The 23,013-nt window shown below is 42.3% G+C and overlaps 1 protein-coding gene across 2 annotated transcripts in view; it reads left to right on the top strand.

Moving 5' to 3' along the window:
* The window catches only part of ctnnal1 (catenin (cadherin-associated protein), alpha-like 1), a 143,734-nt gene that overhangs the window by 99,832 nt on the left and 20,889 nt on the right, over positions 1–23,013 (top strand). The window contains exons 5-10 of one of the 2 annotated variants that reach the window (XM_080443275.1): positions 292–381; positions 4,580–4,750; positions 11,238–11,438; positions 14,914–14,997; positions 15,994–16,152; positions 17,088–17,180. In XM_080443275.1, the coding sequence (XP_080299401.1) occupies positions 292–381; positions 4,580–4,750; positions 11,238–11,438; positions 14,914–14,997; positions 15,994–16,152; positions 17,088–17,180 (798 nt within the window). Of the gene's footprint in view, positions 1–291; positions 382–4,579; positions 4,751–11,237; positions 11,439–14,910; positions 14,998–15,993; positions 16,153–17,087; positions 17,181–23,013 lie in introns of both variants that reach the window. The other variant, XM_080443274.1, reaches the window with a different exon arrangement.

The following is a 23,013-nucleotide window of genomic DNA, read 5'->3' as shown; positions in this document are numbered from 1 at the left end:
ACAATTTAAGGACTTTTATATCATACTCTAACTAACCAACTATGCTTTACAAAATTGTCAATCATTGGCCAAATTGTGAAATATTGCCAAAATTGCGTATTTATCTGTGGAAAGGAGTCAAACAAAATGTAATGCCTCTACTCCTACAAGTGCTTATCGGGGGGGGGGGGGGGGGGCTCCCCAGTATCAGGATGGGGGTTCCCCAGTTCAAAAGGTTGAGAACCACTGTCGTATGACATCATAAGTTGGACGTGACGTGACGTGTGTGTGTGTGTGTGTGTGTGTGTGTAGGACCTGAAGGATGAGAAGAAGAAGGCCAGGATGGCAGCAGCCAGGGCCGTGCTGGAGAAATGCACCATGATGCTGCTCACTGCCTCAAAGGTAACACTATGAGCTTGTATATCTGCTATTTTTTTAATAGCCAATGAATAATCAATCAATACATTGGATTGTGATGTAAAAAGAAGGCTCAGAGACAATTTTACAATAGCGATATATATGTCACATACTGTATTGATGTTTTGTATGCCGGTAAAGCTTTTGCGTTATGAGGCCCAGCTTGAAATTGTAAAAATAACATTGACGGGAAAAAAAAACTAAGCTCGATCCATCTTCAACCGCTTATCCGGAGTCGGGTCACCGGGGCAACAGTTCGAGCAGAAAGCTCCAGGCTTCCCTTTCCCGAGCAACATGAGCCACTTCCTCCTGGGGGATCTCCAGGCGTTCCAAGGCCAGTGTGGAGCTATAATCCCCCCCCCCCCTCCCTGGTCCTTGGCAGCGAGGATCTCCCTGGGGAGACGCTTGGGAGGCATCCGTATTGGATGCCAGCATCACTGTAGCTGGCTCCTTTCCAAGTGAAGGAGTAGCGGCTCGACTCTTGAGTCCCTCGCGGATGACTGAACTTCTCATCCTATCTCTAAGGGAGAGGCCGGCCGGCCACACATCATGACCATTAGGTGAGAGTAGGAAAGAAGATTGCTCGGTTATATCGAGAGTTTTGCCTCCTGGCTCAGCTCTCTTTTCGTCACAACAATGCGGTACAGCGACTGAAATACCACTCCTGCCCATGCTACTCCGATTCCCTATTCTACCGGCTGATCCCGAAAGATGTACACGGTGAATTGTAGAATTCATTCATTTAACTGTCAGGGGAAACGGGCAGAGCGGTGTGAAGTGCCCTGAGGTGAAGTGGCGAGGGGGCTGGGACGAGGCCGCATATATTATCATCAGTGAATGTGTTGCAGGTGGATTCAATCATGGCTGATCAAAGGGTCGCTTCTCATTACCTTTAAGAGCAGTGCACTGCTGCACTCAGCCCAGTGGCGTACTGTTGGTTTCCATAGTGTCACAGTGGAAGAATAGCCTCAGTAAACCTCATTTCTCTCCACGAGAGCAAAGCTGAAGTCCTTGTTTGGCAGGTGCAGAGCAGTGTTGGGCAGTAATAACAAGTTACTTTTAGTATATTACTGTAATATTATTATTTTACCCAGTAACGAGTAGTGCGAGGTATTACTCTGCCACAGTAATATTTTAAAGTGATTGGTTTAGATGCGCAGAGGGAGTGTTCAGATCAGGAAGCCATGTGAATCTTAGACCTACGGACCTGCTTCAAAGGGTCAAAAAAGGCAATTTTGTAAATGGGCGATTAATGCGATACAAATATTAACGCTGTTTATTCGGTCATGCGTTAACGTGTCAATAACGCGTTAACTTTGACAGCACTACATATTATATTACATAGTACTTTACAGGAGTAAAAACTACAATGTATGCCTCTGAAAGGCAGTGGTGTAGAAGTATTGGAAATGTATACTTCACCGAAGTGTCACATTCCTGAGCCAATAATCCCATATTTGACTAATTGAAGTTAATAACACTGTGAGAGTTGTTTAGGAGTTTACATTATTCTTTTACATAGTTTTCCATTGGTCTCCTACCATAAATATTGAATAATTGGCTCAGGAATGCGACAAAAACAAAGAAATCTCATCATCGCTTCACAGGGTGAAGTATTCCTTTTTGAGTCGTCAAACAGTGAATCCAGCGCCTCTCACACTGCAGAGCGCCAGCAGCAGCTGCAGACGATGATGATGATGATGTCAAATTATCTCGGGAGGAGAAAAACAAAACGCAGCTAATAAGCCCCGTCTGGCACCGCTCCAAATGGAAGCGTGTCTCTAGCTGTATATAAAGTCCAGTTAATAAACCCCAATTCATCTCTGGGTACGTGGACATCTGTTAGATGACGACGACGGCCCTGCCATGTGCGAGTCTCTGTGAGGCTGACGTCTGTCTGCTCAGGGCCCGCTGCTTGGGGACCGGCCATGTGGATAACGTTACCGCCGGGCAGAAACCTCTTATCTCCATATTTTTTAAGTTCATACCGACAGCAGTTTATACAGGGTATGCAGTACTTTGAGAAAAAAAAAAACACTCCCCCCCCCCCTACTCTCCCACCCCCACCCCGACAGTGACACATAGGAGAAAAGATGAAAAAGTAAGATTAACGCTCTATTTTTCTAAAATAATCCTACCTGTACAGCCTACAAAAATACATGCATACACATAAATACATGCTTCCGCACACAAACACATGTGCATATGTGCATCCATCCAAATGCATACAGTGAGTGTACTAGTGCTGCACGATTAATCGAAAAAAGATCGTTATCTCGATTCAGACACCTATGCGATCTCGATTTTAAATTATGACGATCTTTTTTTCAATTAACCAGAGTTTAATCTCATAATGTACTCACCAGTGCCAGCGTTTTATTGTTGTTTTTTTGTTTTTTTCATGTCGCCACAGACCTCGCTAAATAAGTTAAAAGTGCGCGTTCATTTGGTTCTAAACACACAGCGGATCTGTGAGAAACGGCCAGCGAAAATAGTTTCCAAATCCGTGCCGCCATCTTGAAGATACAGCAGATCAACGCTAAACAGTGATCAGCGAGGAGAAAAACAACAACCGAGAAAATAGAGTTTTAAACAGGATCCCAGACAGGAAGCGGATACGATCGAAAAAACCGGAACCCGAATAATTCTGTTTCCGACCGGAAACCGGAAACGGAAATGGATAAAAAAAAATCGGAAAGTGCACCTGGGGCAATTTCAATGGGAATCGGCGGTTCGCGTAGATCTACGCGACTGGCACGCTGCGGCTTTAAATAGGTTCGCGTAGATCTACGCGACTGGCATTCAATGTGTTTTTTTTTTTTTTTGCTTAATATTTTTATATTTACAAGAGAATTGTGTGAGAATCGTGATCTCGATTCTTATGGAGGAAAATCGTGATTCACATTTGAGCAAGAATCGTGCAGCACTAGAGTGTACACAAAAACAACGAATAAATAGATATGTGAAAAATAGCTTGGTCTGAATTCCTGTGCACCAGCAAAAGGTGTGGTCTGTTGAGGACATGGACCATCTCCATATTTTAACCTTTTGCTACTTGATCATACTACAGCGTCAGCTACTAAAGCATCAAAAGTAGCAGATCTACAATTGTGCCGCGTTTTGAGCTTGTGGATCTGCTACTTTTGCTATTTTTGAATTTGAATCCTGAAAAGTAATAGTTTTCTGGACATATGAGGTTTTCCACCCCGACATGAGACGACATGACAGCGGACCTGGAGCAGATTAGGTTTGAAAAGGCGTAATGATTCGACGACAGATGAAGAGATTCTGACAAAAGCTGAAACAAAACATTGGAACAAAGAACGACAACAACAGATGGAACAACAACAACAATCAGATTATCTGCAGAAGGTCCATCGTGCAGCAGTCATTGTCGCGCAGCGATTTCGGACACACACACACACACACACACACACACACACACACACACACACACACACACACACACACACACACACACACACACACACACACACACACACACACACCACTTTGACTCCGGAAATGATCAGCTCATCTGTCTGCTTGCTCGCCTCCAGTGGTGGAAAAAGTACTCAAATTCTTTACTTAAGTAAAAGTATCAATACTGCAATACAAGTCCAGAATTAAAAATGTACTTGAGTAAAAGTACAAAAGTATTGGCATCAAAATGTACTTAAAGTACCAAAAGTAAATGTACTAAATATTTGAAAATAGCCGATCTACAAGCTCACAACGCGTCGCGATGCGACGCGTTGTGAGCTTGTAGATCTGCTATTTTCAAATAGCCTATGTATAAAATAGGGCTAAAGTGGTTAATGTTTGTTTTATAATGTAATAATTTATATCTGAAAAGTAACTAGTAACTCAAGTTTTCAAATAATTGTAGTGGAGTAAAAGTACAATATTTGCCTCTGAGATGTAGTGGAGTAGAAGTAAAAGTATAGACAACTGGAAATACTCCAGTAAAGTAAAAGTACCTCAAAATTGTACTTAAGTACAGTACTTGAGTAAATGTACTTAGTTACTTTACACCACTTCTCGCCTCACACCAATGCACCTATACCTCAAATTGGGCCTCAACAGGCACATGTGGGACTCTACTGTCTGGTGAGAAAGCATGCAAGCAGAAGCAGGGCTTTTAGTTTAAACATTTCTCCCTCCATCCTCCTCCTCCTCACAGACTTGTCTCAGACACCCGGACTGCGAGTCGGCGCGCATCAACAAAGACGCCGTGTTCCAGCGCATGCGCTGCGCCCTGGAGCAGGTCATCGAGATCGTCACGGAGTCGCGGAGCTCCAGCGAAAACAAGATCCTGCCCGCCAGCATCTACAACGGCATCAAGGACTTCAAGGTATACCATCTGATATGAGAACCCCCCGTTCTGCTTCTTTAATGAAGGGATTCTCATCGTTTTTCACCCGGTTTGATATGCTTTTAGGCCACGGATTAAAACGTGTACCTATAAGTTATATTACCATTTACCAAATAGACACTTGCATAGACAGAAGATGGAATGAAAATAAAATAAAATATATAAAGAGCTAAATTAAGTCCCATGGATACTTAAAAAAAACAACAACAAAACAACAAAAAACACATATAATATATTCAGTCGGTAGATAAGGTTAAAGGAATACTTCAGTCTCCAGGGCAGGAATGTCATGGAGGCCATGAAGGCCATGGCCTCTGTGGTCCCTCACTTTGGCCTTCTGCCCGTTAAAAAAATTATCTGCCCTGTGGCCACAGTGTCCTTGATGCCCCGACCGCACTGCCCCAGCTGATTATATCGTTCTTTTCTCCTATGCCTGTTTCCAGCCAATACAGTTTCTGACTGGGATAACAGACCAGTCCTACATTCAGACGTCCTGAGATTGACGTCACTGGATTCCCGCGAACCTTTTGACGATTGGCCCGATTGACAGCCAATGATATGCTTTGCCAAAATGTTCCCATGCTCTGGGCGGGCGTGTAAGCGAGCCACAGCGCTCCTCAGAGCGGAAATACAGCCGGCTTTTGCTGGCGGGTGCTGGGAACAGGGCTAGGAACAGACATGACACGCATACAGGACTACCGCAGCTTGTTTCTAAGCAAACCATTCATTGTAGCCGATCAATAGATCACGTAGTTGTTCAGTATTGAGTGTGTGTGTGTGTGTGTTCGCAGCGTTCGCTGTGTCCGCTCCGCCAGGCTCTGCCGGCTCTGTTGGTGTAATTAAGAGATTCGATTCGGGATATACGTATGTTTTATAAACACAGATTTACAAATAAAAGAGCGTCGGAAATGGTTCATGCATTAAATTACAACATGGTATCCCAGTCACACACATCATATTATGTCATTTGTTCTTGTTGAACATCAATGTCTTTTTGCCGAGATTCTGAATTCTTCCTCTCCATCTTCAAATGTGTAGTAGAGTGTTTGAACCTTTGACTCGGGACTTTCGACAGATATTGGTAATTTGTAAATAGATACCAATAAAATTATTTTGTGAAATAAACAGCTTATTTTGTTACTTATTTCTCTGATGTTTAGACTACTTGTTTGAGGATCAATCAATCAATGATTGATTGAGGATCAATCAATCAAATCAGAGGATTCTATTATCCAGCTGTTCAAGGAGTTCAACTATGTTCTCTTGTATTCTGAGGACAGGAATGTTTGAGCCCAGGTGTCCTATTAAGCCCAATTGTGTTTTAAGGTCAGCCATACTTTTAGATTGGTTTTGAGTTTGGGTCAGGGAGTTGACATTTTTAATGACTGTTGGTAAGGCTTTGTCACTCCGTGAAGCCTTGAAGAAACCATGGAGAATGTTCCGTTTGTGTCGCATGCCTTCCAAACGAGTCTTATATCCAGTGCATGTGTCCTCATTACTGCCAAAACACTCTGTTTTTCCGCAGAAACTTTAACCATTAATTTTTTAACACTTCCGATGTAAACGGTGAGTCATCATGTGCGCAAGCAGCCACGGACACACGCCTGGGCGAGCACAGTGGTGGAAAGTAACTTAAGTGTATTTACTCAAGTACTGTACTTAAGTATAATTTTGAGGAATAGTTTTTTACTTTACTGGAATATTTCCAATTTTCAATACTTTTACTTCTACTCCACTACATCTCAGAGGCAAATATTGTACTTTTACTCCACTACAATTATTTGAATACTTTAGTTACTAGTTACTTTGCAGATCTTTATTATTATTACAAAACATACATTAACCTCTTCTGACCTATATATATACTTCGGCTATTTGTAAATAGCAGATCTACAAGCTCACATCGCGTCACTTATGCGACGCGCTGTGAGCTTGTAGATCGGCTATTTTTCAAAAGATTTCTATACATTTTGAAAACTTGAAATGGGACATTTTTGTATAATGAGCACTTTTACTTTTGGTACTTTAAGTACATATTGATGCCAATACATTTGTGCTTTAACTCGAGTACATTTTTTATTATTTTTACTTGTAACAGAGACTCTGTTACATATTTCAGTTGTAAAAGTATCAATACCATAATACTCTGTTACAGAGTATTATGGTATTGATACTTTTACTTAAGTAAAACATGTGAGTACTTCTTCTATCACTCGGTGAGCACACTGTGTGCGTGCGTTGAATCCCACGTGCACGTCTCCCAGTTGCGTTCCTCGTTAGTCCATGAGACTGTTTGGCCCCGGAGTGTTTTGAATTTAATAAAGTTTGAGTTAAAACGTGGTGTTTTGGTTGTGGAAGTAATGAGGACACGCACTGGATTAGACACGTGGATCAGACTCTGAGAGACGCTGGCAGAGTTTATAAACAAATCTATTTCATATGGAGGTATTAATCCTGGGCGCCTATTTTCTTCAATTCATCAATTATTCTCTTTTTTTTTAACGGCGGATTCTTCATCTGCCGTGAAGGAATATGACACAAACAAAACTTCAACATGAATTTAAAGTTTCATGGGCTGAGTAATGGATAGAGAAAAAAAGAAGTCATTTTCTGTGAAATATTCCTCTTGATGAAACCAGCTCAGTGGCGTAGTGCTGAGATTGGGAGGTCGGGGTTCGATTGGAGGGCATACCAAAGGACTACAAGATTGAGACCCAATGCCTCCTGCTTGGCACTCAGCATCACAGGGTTGGATTGAAGCAAAGACGGTTAATTTAAAGATACACCATGCCAATTGGAGCCACTAGAGGGCGAAATGGTACACAAATCCTACACAAATAATGGTCTCCTAAGTGCCGGCGCCGGCTGGCGGCAGATCTCGGGAACGTCCGATGTTTACTAGTGCTAGATCACACGAGAGTGTGTTGCTGGGACAGTGAAAGGTTCGATAATAAAGTAAGTTTTCTTCTGATTTGTCTCTTTTATTATGAAAATCTTGGGAAGATTGTTTGACTTGTGACGATCGGGTCCAAAATGGAGTTCAGTGACCATGGGGTTAAAGAAGGGTTCAGAAGCTGTGTTCACGTTCACTCTTCCATTGGAATTAATAGACTCCAATCCGCTTCCGGTCTCCTAAAAAGGCGGCCACCTTACTTCACGCAGATAAGGGATGTAAACCGGAGATGGCATGTCTTCCTTTTTTTTTTGTGTCTTGGGTCATGAGACGCATTGTGAGCTTGTAGATCTGGTCGAAATACATATAGGGCTGAAGTGTGGTTAGTGTGTTTTGCGATAATAATCAAAGTCTACAAAGTAACTAGTAACTAAAGTTTTCAAATAATTGTACTGGAGTAAAAGTACTATATTTGCCTCTGAGATGTAATGGAGTACAAGTTAAAGTACTGAAAATTGGAAATACTCCAGTAAAGTAAAAATACCTCAAAATTGTACAGTACTTAAGTAAATGCACTTAGTTACTTTACACCTCTGATACTAGCGTCATTTCCAGAGGGTGTACTTGTACATCAAGCTGCTTCATGCTACAGAAACAGGCTTCTCCTGCCCTATGGCTCGGCAACGCTTACTTTATCCCTTTAATGTGGTTGAGATAGTCGCTCAGCATCAGAGACGCAATATCTTATCAACAGCACTGTTTCTCATAAATATTAACAGTATGGTCCATTGATCTCATGTTCACATACAGTATTGTTATGATGACTAGCATCAGATCCCCTCTGATCTCCGTCTCCCTCATGGTATAGAAACGATAGAGGAAAAAAAGATGAAACCATAATGAGATGAGAAAATTATACAGCTTTTATGAGGTGATGAGAGAACCCGCTTCCTTTGAGGAAGGAGGGAATAAAAGGTTGAAAGGAGACGAGACGTTATGATGATGACGTGGGACAACACCAGTGGTGGGAAAAGTACTCAGATGTTTTACATCATTTTTGGGCGGTGAAACCGCCCCTATAAGTGAGGTTTGGATATTTGTACAACTAATCCTGCGCTGTGATTGGCCAATAATGTACCCCGCCTAACCCTGCACCGTGATTGGCCAATCACAGTCTATTCAGGACTGTGATTGGCCAGTGTCACATGACACATGTGCATAGCCCTATATAAGAAACCATAACTTTAAAAAAAACATAAATTAGTTTTTTTTAAAGTTATGGTTTCTTCCATCATAAAGAGTGTTTCAATAAATGTATTTATTTTTTGTACATGATTGGTTGACTCCATTCAGTATTGTGATTAGCTAGCAAGACACCGCCCACTTCACACAGGGTGTGATTTTACATTACATTTGTAAAAGTATCAATACGGCAATATAGAAAGACTCCGTTAGTAAAAGTCCGGAATTCAAAGTTTACTTGAGTAAAAGTACAAAAGTAAGTACCGAAAGCAAAAGTACTAAAATGCTTGAACGACGCGTTGTGAGCTTGTAGATCTGCTATTTTCAAATAGCCTAAGTATAAATTAGGGCTAAAGTGGTTAATGTATGTTTTATAATATAACAATTGATAATTGAAAGTAACTAGTAACTAAAGTTTTCAAATAATTGTTGTGGAGTAAAAGTACAATATTTGCCTCTGAGATGTAGTGGAGTAGAAGTACAATTACTGAAAATTGGAAATACTCCAGTAAAGTAAAAATACCTTAAAATTTTACTTGAGTACAGTACATGAGTACATGTACTGTACTTAGTAACTTTATACCACTAGACAACAGATGGCTCAGCGCGGTAGAACATTCACATCAGGGTTAGGTTTTTTTTTTTTTTATCTGCGTAGAAAGACCATTTCCTCTAATCATGAAGCAGCCAAAATGAAAGGTGTAAAAATGAAAGGTGTAGAGGAGAGGGGGGATTACAACATATTGCTTTTTTATTCTCCAGTTCAACTGTAGAGAGAGATATTTGTTGCTGTATTTATTTTGGTTCCAGGTTCACTCCTCCAGGGTAAACGAAGCTTCTTTTGAATGCAGAACAATCAATAGAATGGCTTTCTGCTGCTGCCGGCACAAAACCCATTCTTACTTTGTTCCTCTCCTTTTTGTTTGGAAAGCTGATAAAGGCAGGGCAAGAGATAAGGGACAATATGTACATACTAGTCCATATCTAGACAACAATTTCAGTTGCTGTTAATAACACAATTATGTGGAAATGACTTACAATGCGAAAAGTTCTCCATAACTGCTGAAGAAGCAGCTGTCTGTGTATGAAGAATCACAATATCACGAGTGGAGCTTGTAGATCTGCTATTTTACACAATGTTTAAATAGTTTATAATAGTTAAATAGACGGGGCTTAAAAATGGGAACAAATTGGAAGTTAAGATTACATTTATCCTAAAATATTGTTTTAGTTGGTTATCTTTTTGTTGTTGTTGAAAGCCTCGTTTTTATTTCAATTTCAGTTAATTCAATGTTTGTTTGTTTTTCCAATTAAAGTTTTCGTTATTTTGCCAGTTTTAGTCTTCAGCTTCAGCTGAACTATAATAACTCAGTCATCCTCCCATCTCAGAATCAGAATCAGTTTCATTTGGATTCTATTTCGAGCTATGATCAACTAGGGCGTTAATTTACAACCAAAAAAAACACTCAAAGTTAGAATAATGGAGTTAGGAGGTTTATCCCCGACAGCAACGATATTACTGTACACCGGGGGTCTTCCACGTTTTCAGGCCAAGGACCCCCTAGCCGAGAGAGATGAAGCAGGGACCCCCACTACATATTGTATAAAATTGTGTTTCAGATTCAGATGTTTAAGATGTATATTTTTTACTTGGGTCTGCTCTTTTTGGGCGGTGAAACCGCCCCTATATGTGAGGTTTGGACATCGACATTCGCTGCACTGTGATTGGCCACCATTGTACCCCCCCCACCCATTGCACCCCCCCAACCCTGCGCTGTGATTGGCCACCAGTGTACCCCCCTAACCCTGCACCGTGATTGGCCAATCACAGTCTATTCAGGACTGTGATTGGCTAGTGAAACATGACACATGTGCATAGCCCTATAAATAGGACTATGCACTTAAAAAAAACGTATTTATGTTTTTTTTAAAGTTAGGGGTGTACAATGGTTGGTCCACAATATTACTTTTCTGTAAGTGAACTTCCATCACTATGATGACCACTGTGATGACCACACCGCCCACTTCACACTGGGTGTGATTTTTTCCCTCTACACACCTATATACCTCTTTGCCAAAAATAGTCGATCTACAAGCTCACAACGCCTCGCAGCGCGAGGCGTTGTGAGCTTGCAGATCTTCTATTTTTGGCTTAAGTTCTCCTCAGAAAAGGGATGCTAGGGTTCAAGTGGTTAATGTAAAAGAAAAAAAAATCATATCGCACAAAGATTTGGCGGCCCCCCTGTAGTAACTCTGAGGACCCCCCTAGGGGTCCCGGACCCCCTGTTGAAGACCCCTGCTGGTATACACATGTATATTTTCTCCATGCAGTCCAGTGTGGAGTCGCTGCGTGACGGCCTGTACACGGCGGCCCCTCAGAGCATGGGCCCCCAGCTGGAGCTGCTGGTGGAGCGCACGGAGGACTTCACCGACTCGGCCTACACCAGCCACGAGCAGCGCCAGGCCATCCTGGGCCTGTGCCAGATGGTGAGGCAGGACACCCAGCAGCTGGTGACCGCCTGGACGGAAGCGGTATGTACTGTGTGTCCCGTCCAACGCCAGTCTAGGGTCTCCACGGATCAAACTGTTTCTATGTCAAGGACCCCTAAATCATTGATTTTCAAGCTTAATCAAGTCAAGGACCCCCAAAATGATACGTATTTGGCCGCAGACCCCCATCTCAAAAATATGGTTCTAAGGACCCCCCAGAAGCAAAGATTTGAGTTTAAAATGTTTGCTTTAAAAATATATATATATTCAAAGATTTGCACACATTTTCACGATTTTTCAAAAATAGCAGATCTACAAGCTCATAGCGCGGCACTCGTGCGACACATTGAATGCATGGTTTCTGCCTGACAGCAACAATATCGAGAAACATAGTGAGAAACAAATCCAACCACGTGTTTTGTAAATTGGTCACAAATCATTTACTGTACATGTAATGACTCATTCTCTGGCCTCAGATGTAGCCTGACGCTAAAATGCTAACATTAATGACTCATCATTCCTTGGCATCAGATGTACAGTACACTGACGCTAAAATGATAACATTAATGACTCATCTCCTGGCCTCCTGTCACTAGACCCTATCGTGACGCACTGTGAGATTATAAATATTATAGATGTGCTATTTCTGAAGAATCGTGATTTCTTAATTTTTTCTTTTTTACTTACTTACTTACTTTTCCTTTCGGCTGTTCCCTTCAGGGGGTTCGCCATAGCGAATCATCTGCCTCCATCTCTCTCACCCTGTCCTCTACCTCCTCTTCTTTCACACCAACTAACTTCATGTCCTCTTTCACTACATCCATAAATCTCCTCTTTGGTCCAACCTCAGCATCCTGGCTTCTACCGATATACTCACTATCCCTCCTCTGTACATGTCCAAACCATCTAAGTCTGGCCCCTCTGGCTTTATCTCCAAAACATCTAACATGCACGTTTTTCCTTCTTTTTTTTTGTTTCCAAAAAGTTGGAGAACCATTACCTCCCAGTTACCATGATTTAACTGTAAAATTATTATTGTTCAGTCCCTTCGCTGAACAGCCATTTACTGTATGAAGGCATATCAATTGAGATGCATTTTGTTATTCTTTCTTTCTTTCTTTCTTTCTTTCTTTCTTTCTGTGTGTTCCTGCCAGTGTACTGAATTCATGGAGTGTCTGCTTCCACATAATGGCACAGTAGTAGAACTGGGAGGCCCTTTGAGGGGAAAAGAAAACGTCTTTCAAACACTGAAAGTGGTGTAAAATTGTAGAGAAAGCCTGTCTCAAAGTATAGATGTGAAAACAGTTTGCGGTCTCATTTGCAGCTTAAATACGCTCAGTGGCATATTTTTTTGGTTTTATCAAAGACATTCTCACAGCAGCTGCTGACAATGAAGTTGAACAAATGTTTGTCTTTGCAACGTTTTTTTTTCATATTCTCAGTATGCGGTCGCTGTCAGGCCGAAACCTTGTATTTCAAAGTTTTCAACTTTTTAATGGTTTTTCATAAATTAATGCCCAACTTCGTTACACAAGAGTGTCATAGAAAAACAGGGACACAAGCAGATCTCACAATGCATTGTGAGCTTGTAGATCTGCGATTTTCACAATGTTTTAACCCATTTAAAGCATGGGTCTTCAAGGTTTTTCAGTTCAGCTGAGAGACAGATGAAGCAGGGGGCCCCCCACTACATATTGTAGAAAATTCATCAGTGTTGTATAAATGTATGATTTTTTTTCTTTTTTCAGACATTTAACCACTTTAACCCTTAATACTTAGTAAACTTGACCTTTGGCTCTGTGCTTGGATGCTCCTTCATCCATCTACACCAAAACTCTTTGCCGGAAATAGCAGATCTACAAGCTCACAACGCCTCGCAGCGCGAGGTGTTGTGAGCTTGTAGATCTGCTATTTTCGGGTTAATGTTCCCCTCAGAAAAGGGATGCTAGGGTCTAAATAGTTATTGTAAAAAATAATTAAATAATAGCTACACACACATGCAGATTCTTTTTTTATTTTTTATATTTCCTGAAAAGTTAAAGTTGTGGACGTACAAGGTTTCTAACGGACAGCAGCAGTAATATTCTCAGTGTGTGTGTCTGGTAGCTGGGCTTCATAATTGGACATTTGGATTCTGTTGCGTATCTCTGTATTCAAATCATCTCTCTCCAATGGCAGCAACTGCTGCTTGGTACTGGGCAGAGAGTTGTGTTTTTTTATAACCCATTCAATCAGGCAACACATCTATAAACAGTTTTGTGAAAAAATATAGTTTTCTATATCAGTGCTTCTCAAACCTTTTCATGTCAAGGAACCCTGAAATGAAATGTATTTGGCCGCGGACCCCATATGAAAATATGTTGTTCCAGGGACCCCTCAGAAGCAAAGATTTGAGTCAAACATGTTCCCTTCAAAAATATATATATTCATAGATTTGAAAATAAATAAATAGCAAAAATAGCAGATCTACAAGCTCATAGTGCGGCACTTGGTGCCGCACTATGAGCTTGTATATCTGCTGTTTTTGAATAGCCCAAAGTCTAAAATAATGGTTATAGCTGAAACCTAAAATGACAGAGATGTGTTCCCGGATTGAATGGGTTAATAATCCTTTTGGTTGGAAAAATTGTTCAAAGGCAATTTTAAAGCTGCAATGCAGAACTTATTGTAATGAATAAAACCTTATTTTAACCAATCTGTACCGAAAGCTTGTATAAAATAGGCCTAAAGTGGTAAAAGTATGTTTTATAATATAATAATTAATAGATCTGCAAAGTAACTAAAGTTTCCAAACAATTGTAGTGGAGTAAAAGTACAATATTTGCCTCTGAGATGTAGTGGAGTAGAAGTAAAAATATTGGAAATTGGAAATACTCAAGTAAAGTACAAATGCCTCAAAATTGTACTTAAGTACAGTACTTGAGTACATGTACTTAGTTACTTTCCACCACTGGTGGGACGTGCAGCGAGGACCTCCCTAGGGAGACTGGGCTTGGGAGGCATCCGTACTAGATGCCCCCGGACCACCGTAGCTGGCTCCTCTCCAAGTGAAGAAGCAGTGGTTCTATGCTCCGAGTCTGAGCCCCCACTGTGTTTAACATTATGCAAGGCGGTGCAGTGTTGTTAGTCCTGAGGCCCCGCCCACAGTCAGCCATCCATATCTTATTTTATTTCTCATGTGGGCTTCAAGAAAAATGTCTTCACACAGTCATTTACATTAGATTTTGTCCCCATTTTTTTTTACTGTGGAGGGGGAACATTTATTTTTTGATTTGCTGGAGATGATTGAGGAGAAAGAGAAAGAGAGAGAGAGAAAGAGAGAGTGAGAAAAATAGCTTGGCTCATAGAGTACTCGACACACATTCTCTCTTTCTCTCTCTTCAGCCCAGTCCAGACTAAAACAACTGGACAGTCTACACCCAGGTGCCGAATCGTTTCTATTTGTCGTCTATATACTATAATTCATATTCATATTCTCCTCTCTTTCTCCCCCTTCGTGTGTGTGCGTGAGCAGCAGTCTGCCCAGGCCAAGGAGCCCACAGAGGAGATGGAAGTGTGCATCTTGAAGACAGGCCAGAGCATCCATGACCTCAGGAGAGAGGTGAGGTTGCAGCCCTGTTAACAGTGTGCCTCTGTGGGATCCGTCTAGACGGATGTCACCCTGCCTGGCATCTCACCTGCTCTCTACCTCTCCTCATTCCTCCCTCGTTCCGCTGCCATACATCCACTCTGTTATTCATTCCTCTGCCCCCCCCCTCCCCCTCCACTCTCCTCTCACCTCCCCACTTCTCCTCTCCTCTCCTCTCCTTTTATACTTTGGGCTATTAAAAAAATAGCAGATATACAAGCTCATAGCGCGGCACCGAGTGCCGCGCTATGAGCTTGTAGATCTGCAATTTTTTTTTAAACCATGAAAATGTGTGCAAATCTTTCAATATATATATTTTGAAGTGAACATTTGTAACTCAAATCTTTGCTTCTGGCGGGGGTCCCTGGAACTAAATATAATTTTGGGGGTCCTTGACATGCATGAAAAAGTTTCTCCTCACATCTCATCTCAACTCTCCATTTTTACCAGTCCATGTGCGCACCCGAACTATACAGACCTTTGAGTATGCATTATGCAGCATAGTTTACATTTTGGAGAGGACAACAGAGCCCACAGCCCATGGAAACTCTGTGGCTTACAGTTAGACAGAGTTCAGAGTTCAGGCAGTTCCCGGACCACTGGCGTAGCGGTCCGGGCACCTAGGCTGACAGCGTGTCGCGGGTTTGAATCCCGATCCTGACGACGACCTTTGCTGCGTGTCATTCTCCGTCTCTCTCTCTCTCTCTCCCCATTTCCTGTCAATTCACTGTACTATCAATAAAGGCAGAACAAAATATATATATTCAAAGATGTGCACACATTTTCAAGATTTTCCCTCCCAAAAATAGCAGATCTACACATTCATAGCGCAAATTGTATTGGTAACATTGGTATTGTATTTGTATCAAATAAAAAAATGACACAGATGCGTTCCCGGATTGAATGAGATAAAACCTCTCCTCTCCTCTCCTCTCCTCTCCTCTCCTCTCCTCTCCTCTCTCCTCTCAGCTCCATAAGGTAGCGGTGGGCCGTACGTCAGACCTGTTGAAGCTCCACGGGGAGCAGCTGCCCCTGAGGTCGCTCAAAACGTCCGGCGCCGAGGGCAACCAGGAGGCGGTGGGCGAGTACGCCCGCACCCTCAACGAGCAGAAGGAACAGCTGGTGGAGGTGGGTGGAGGAGGAGGAGGAGGAGGAGGAGGAGGAGGAGGAGGGTGGTGCCGCCGTCAGGCTGAATAACATATTGTTTGCGTATCGTTGCTGTCGGACAGAATCCTTGTATCTCCGTTACTTAAAGGGATTGTAGGCGATTCAGAGATAAACAAAGAAAAAAAATCCAGCAGTTCGTTTCCCCGACCACCAGGGGGTGTCACACGGAGGACTTCCATAGAGTTAAGGGGACTTCTAAACGGGCCATGCCGAATATAGGTTACTTTATTCGGACACAATTCGCGGAACTGCCCGCCCCTGCCGGTTCTCAGAATTTTTATTTTTAAATAGGCTCTTTCATGACAAATTGACCACATATATGAAGTTAAACAACTAAATTCTATTCAAACGCTGTCTGAAAAGTAAATTATGTGCATCAAAAACGAAGTTTGAGAGCATTTTAAAACCGAAAGTAAAAAGTCCACACGGACACGGATGCGCACATGCGTGCGTTAATTTACGGACCGGATACCCGGATGTGTAACCTAAATAGTAGGGAAAATACGGATTTCAGAAAGAGGAGTGTTTTTCAATGCAGGAAAACACCCCAGCATCATTATATAGTGGCTGATAGAGGGGAAAAAATGCAAAATATATATATAGAGGTATTTTTCAAATATAGGCTTAATGTTGCCAACTATACCTTTCAACTTTTTGTCTTCATAAATCCTTGAACTTCATCGTTGTGTTTTATCGTCGGATTGTTTTAACCTGTACGCTTGTCTATTTTGCGGCTGATGGATGCTGTGTGTGTGTGTGTGTGTGTGTGTGTGTGTGTGTGTGTGTGTGTGTGTGTGTGTGTGTGTGTGTGTGTGTGTGTGTGTGTGTGTGTGTGTGTGTGTGTGTGTGTGTGTGTGTGTGTGTGTGTGTGTGTGTGTGTGTGTGCGTGCGTGCAGACGTGTCGACTGCTCTGCCACGTGTCGGGGACAGAACCCCTGGAGATCACCTGCATACATGCTGAGGAGACCTTCCATGTCATCGGACCACAGGTAACATGGTGCCTTTATACAGAGCCTTTATCCAAGGTTCACCCATTCACACACACATTCACACACAGATGGCAGAGGAAACCATGCAAGGCACCAGCCTGCTCATCGGGAGCAATTAGGGGGTTCAGTGTCTTGCTCAAGGACACTTCGACACTAACACAGGGGGAGCCCGGGATCAAACCTTCCGGTTCCCAAGCGGCCGCTCTACCTGCTGAGGCACTGCCGTCCCAATTAATATTAATAGTCAACCCCCCAAACCCAGGGATGCATTCATTGGTCATTGGACGCGGTAACACGCCGTGCAACCTCTTTTTTTTAGCAGGAGCACGCGCACGCACATGCATTGATTTAAAACAACCCTTAATTCACACCTCAACAAAGTTTACAAAGCCTCCCGACTGCCGGGTGTCACACCAGCATGAATTAACATAGGAATGAGCCTAGAGGCATATCAATTGTTCATTGTGTGGCCTGTAGTAGATCACCCATTCTTGAGATATGGGGCAAAACAGGTTTGAAAGTTGAACTTTATAATCTTTGTTCTACCCTATTTTCAAATTGATATATTTGTAGAGAAGGGTCTATGCTATCAATCCGTGTAATGTTGCAGGTAATTCATAAAAACACATTTTCTTAAAATACACATTATTCACATCATAACATGTAACATAACACATCATTTTTTACAACTCCGGCCGAAATACAAAACAAAAATTAATAGTATTTTTTCCACTCCAGCAAGGATTATAAGTTCTCAGACAGGTAATACTAATGTTCAGTTGCCTTAATGTGTAAGAACATTCAATATATACACTTCAATACAAATTTCACACTAGTCTGAAAAACCCAACTCTGAAATTTCTTACCTTTGATTTTAATATTAAGACAATAAAAAATTGTTTATTTGAATAAATCAATCAATCAGATGTATATCACTAATAACCTTAATAGACTATAATTTGGACATTCAGTTAACAAAGCTTTTGAAAATGAAGTTGTAAATTTGTGCCGGAGTTGTGAATCTATCTGCCGGAGTTGTAAATCTCTCTGCCGGAGTTGTAAATCTCTCTGCCGGAGTTGTAAATTTGTGCCGGAGTTGTAAATCTCTCTGCCGGAGTTAAACTCAGTTTAAGAATACTTTAACCCAATTCAATAAAAACAACATTTATATCCAACATGCTGTGTGCCATAGGCTATCTGCTTTTATTGAAAAAATACCAAGAACTTCTTTATATAAAGTAGATTGAATAAAAAACAACTATTTTCTGAAAACCCCCCACATATTGGTCAAACATTCCTCAGCACAGGGAGAGAACATCCCGGTGCCTGTCCTGCCTCACAAACACCAACAAAAACAAAAAACATAAAAATATAATCGCCATTCAGGCTATAGATGTCCATAATAACAGGTAAAAATAAACAGGCACTCCTCGCCATGCAACTCAAAACAAACTAGAAAAAGTGCTCCTCGGAGCACAGGTCTCCGCCAGGTCAGGTAGGTTATTGTGGCCTCCTGGTGGCGCTATAATAAGGCAATGTGAAAATGGTGCCATTTCTTCTTAGGCCTTGCATGGCAATCGGACACTGCATTCATGATTTGAGGCATTTTGTTCCAAAAATGTGTTTAGCTAAATTAGACCTGCTGGTGACGCTATAACAGGCCAATGTGAAAAGGGTGGCATTTCTTCCTCGGCCTTGTGGGAATGTGTGTGCAAAATTTCACAGAAATTGCACGTTGCGTTCATGATTTGAGGCATTTTGTTCAAACGGACCTATCCAGCAAACTTTGGAAGCCAATGTTGGCCAATTAGGATGGAATATGAAATATCGGACACTTCCATCTTGATCACATGACTATAGAGATACAGTGTACCGATTTGCGTGATTTTTGGACAGAAAGGAGTAATAGCAATTTTTTTTTTTTCACAAAGTCAGCCTCCTGGTGGCGCTCTAAAAGGCAGATGTGAAAAATGCAGGGCAAAGGTTTTTCCTTTACCTCTAGGGAGAATGCTTGCAAAGTTTCACGCAGATCTGTGCAGTTATAGTTAAAAATACAAATCGGCCTGTTATAGCGCCACCATGAGGCTGATTTGAAAAATTTCAAGTGGCATTTCTTCCTCGGTCTAGTGGGAATGTGCGCGTGCAATTTTATGGAAATGGCAAGCTGCGTTCATGATTTGAGGCAGTTTGTTCAAAACGGACCAATCCTGCAAACTTTGGAAGCCAACCTTAGCCAATGAGGATGGAATATGGGAAATCGGACAGATCCGGGTTGATCACATGACTATAGAGATACTGTGTACCGATTTGCATGACGTTTGGTTAAAAGCTGTAGGAGTAATGGGGAAAAAATGGGTTTGCACAAATCGGCCTCCTGGTGGCGCTATAACAGGCCCATGTGAAAAACGTGGGGCAGAGGTTCTGAATTGGCATCCAGGGAGTGGGTGTGCACAGTTTCGCAGCGACTGGGCCAACGGTGCCGGAGATTAGCTGCTAACGGACGGACAGGACGGACACACGGACGGACGTACGGACGTACGGACGGACAGGGGGTAAAACATACTCTCTCGCCATGCCTTTCGGCCTGGCGGAGACAATAAAAGTGCTGGAACTGCTCTGGGTCCCTAGTGGTTGACGAGGCCTTGCATCATCATCATCAGGGGGGGGGCACGCTTGCTGAGGGGGCTATGGGGGTCCTGTTGCAGGAACTGGAATAGCTTCTGGTGCACCTGGGAGAGCACGGCTGACATGTGGTCCCTGGCAGTGGTGAAAGTGGGCCGGCGCGGTCCGGAACGGCGTTCCGGTAAAAGATTAGGTGCCGGAACGCCGTACCGTTAAGAAAAATTCGAAGGTAGTTGTGAAAATCCCATATTAAATAACCTGCCACAGCCCCATGGCCATGTTCAAGAAGAAAACATAATCTACAAACGTCAGATTAACATACACAATTATTAAATTTTCTAATAAAGTGCTTTTGAATTGTTCCACTGTGTGTTTGTGTCAGCTTAATCCGTGCTATTTTTACGGTGTTTATTTATTTTACGGAGCCGAGAAGCGTCTCCTCTTCTCCAGCGAAACGAAACTGGGACTGGGATCAATTCACTTTGCAGCTTGGAGATCCGGTATAAAACGGATACGGAAACGGCCTTTGTCCGTGCCTATGTGTATGTGTGTGTGTGCAAATTACCGGATAAAGAAGGCGGGCTTTACGACGAATTAAATCCCACCAACGTTCAAAACATGTTTCTGGTTGGCTGACAGACTAGCATAGTTAGTTCTGATTGGTTCAACACGTCTTTACTGGAGAAAAAAAAGAAAAGAAAAGAAACGCGAGGGGAAATAAACACTGTTTTGATGAAGAATGCAATTTTAAAAATAAATGAAGCACAATGCAACGAAAACTAACTGAGATGTTTAAGAGAAAAGAAGACAGAGTTGAAGAAGCTGACAATGTGGTTAAAAACAAAGTTTGTAGAACAACAACGCCCAGGTACAGTGGTGGGAAAAGTACTCAATTACTTAAGTAAAAGTATCAATACTGCAATGTATGTATGTAAAGCACTCTGTTAAAAGTTTGGAATTGAAAATTTACTTGAGTGAAAGTACAAAAGTATTGGTATCAAAATGTACTTAAAGTACCAAAAGTAAAACTACTAAAATGTTTGAAAATAGCAAATCTACAAGCTTGTGGAGCTTGTAGATCGGCTATTTTCAAATAGCCTAGGTATAAAATAGGGCTAAAGGGAGTAATGTATGATTATAATGTAATAATGTATATCTGCAAAGTAACTAAAGTTTTCAAATAATGTAGGCTGGGGGAAAAAAGCCTATGGTTATACCTATAACTTATAGGTATAACTGTGGCAAAATCTATGCATTTTACGAGTTTTGGGCCCCCCAAATTTTTTTCGGGGGGCCGAACGCACTCCCCCGGCCGCGCGGCTTCGCCGCACGTCCTCCCAGTTCCGGCAAGAACTCTCAGCCACTTTCACCCCTGGTCCCTGGTGACTGGGTCGTCGTGGTCCAGGTTCATCACCGCTTCCTCCAGGTAACTGGTACGGCAGAAGGGCAGAGGGAGACAGGTTAGACTTCGAGAGACAGACAAGTCACTAGCACAGGGAGACAGGTTAGATTGTATTGGTGTGAATCGTAAAGTTAGTGACATCACGGATGTGTTGCCAGTAACCTGGCGTAATTCTGAATTGAACATGCCTCCTACATTGGAAAATGTAGAATTCAAATGTTCTCTTACCAGCACGACTTCAGCATTGGGCAACAGGTGACGCACATGCTCTCTCTCTATGAAGTCCATGACATCAGCGGCTATGCTCAAGATCTCTCTTGTACGACTTGATTGTAATGGTGATGACTCCCCACTTAGTTTCACCAGAATGTCTACAACTGGACTGAAACATACGTCCTTCCTGCCACGTTTAGGATGAACATTTGTTGTTGGACCATGGGGATGCATAAACTCCACTTTGACATCTTCATGCTCAGTGTCCACATCTATGGTCTTTTCCAGCCACCAGTTGCCATCATAACACAACGGCAAGCCAGTCTCCCTTATTAAGGCTATTGACAGTAGTTATTGCAACAATGCCCTCTGGATATTTCAGTTGTTCCTCCTCCATCTCTCCTTTCATCCTCTCTTCCTTCTGTCCTTCCATCCTCTCTTCCGTCTCTCCTCCCATCTCTATTTCCATCTCCTCTTCCTTCCCTCCTTCTGTCTGTTCTTCCATCTCTCCCTCCATGTCCCAGTCTGAATCTACTGTACCCCCATATCCTTTTCCATCTCCTCCATCAACACGGATAAAGGGCGTGTCTTTTTTTTTGCCTTTCCTGACTGTCCTCTTGTTTTGCCTCCCCTTCTTTCCTGCCTCTCTCTCTCTCTCCCCTGGCTTGTTCCCTCTCCTGTGTCCATCTCTGTCCTGCTTGTTTTGTCCAGCTTTTGTCCTCGGTCCTGTCTTTCTCTTTGTCTCGCCTCTACCCATTTCCTGACTGTCCTGCTGTCCTGTCCTCTTCCCTGTCCTGCCTCTCCGTCCGTGTTGATCAGGCTGTCTTCTGGGTGGCCATGAAGATAGAAAGTAGCTGGTCTAAAAGCAAGAGCAAAGCAATGGCTCACTGCAAAAGCAGGACAGCTGTCGGTGGCTGACACAGTTTTGATGTGGGATGACCTGGTGTATTTTTCTCGTTGATGAAAATGATTTGATTAGTACTGTGTTAAGCGACGTGCGCGTGACGTCTTTAAAATAGAGTCCCACCACTAACAAAATCACCAATACAACACTGCCCAAACCCCAACCTTCACACTGGGGTTTGATATGCTGGGTCTATGCCTCTGCTTTTGATATCCCCAGTCCCCCCCCCCCCCCTCTGGTCAATTCATTGTTATGGCAGGTGGGATACTGTATATTTTATGCCTGCATCTGGTCAGATTGAATTTAAACGTTTCAAGCTTCATGTTTAAAATGTTTTCGAAAACGTCATTGCATAACGGTATGAATTATGATGTTACTTGCAGATTCAAGAGGACTTCTCTAAGATAATGTTAAAACAAATCTTCAAACATCAAAACACACAATAAAAAAGTTTACTTCTGGTAAAGCTTGTATGCTCTGTTAGGAGGAAGGACATCTAGTGTCTTTGGCGTGTGACTCACAGGTTGTCTGAGTGTCTTCCCATTTCTTAAAGCGGTGGTGACATGGTCTTTTCGGTCAATCTATTTCGATCATTTTTTTAAAATTCAAAAATAGCTAAAATAGCAGATAGTGAGCTTGTAGATAATCACTATTTCCCGCACGTAATGCGGTGTGGGTATAGATCACTCCTT

Source organism: Gymnoscopelus braueri (assembly GCF_963280865.1).
Source record: "Gymnoscopelus braueri genome assembly, chromosome: 11".
Lineage (NCBI taxonomy): Eukaryota > Metazoa > Chordata > Actinopteri > Myctophiformes > Myctophidae > Gymnoscopelus > Gymnoscopelus braueri.
Note: the sequence above shows the minus strand (reverse complement) of the source record. Positions and strands in the feature narration are given on the sequence as shown.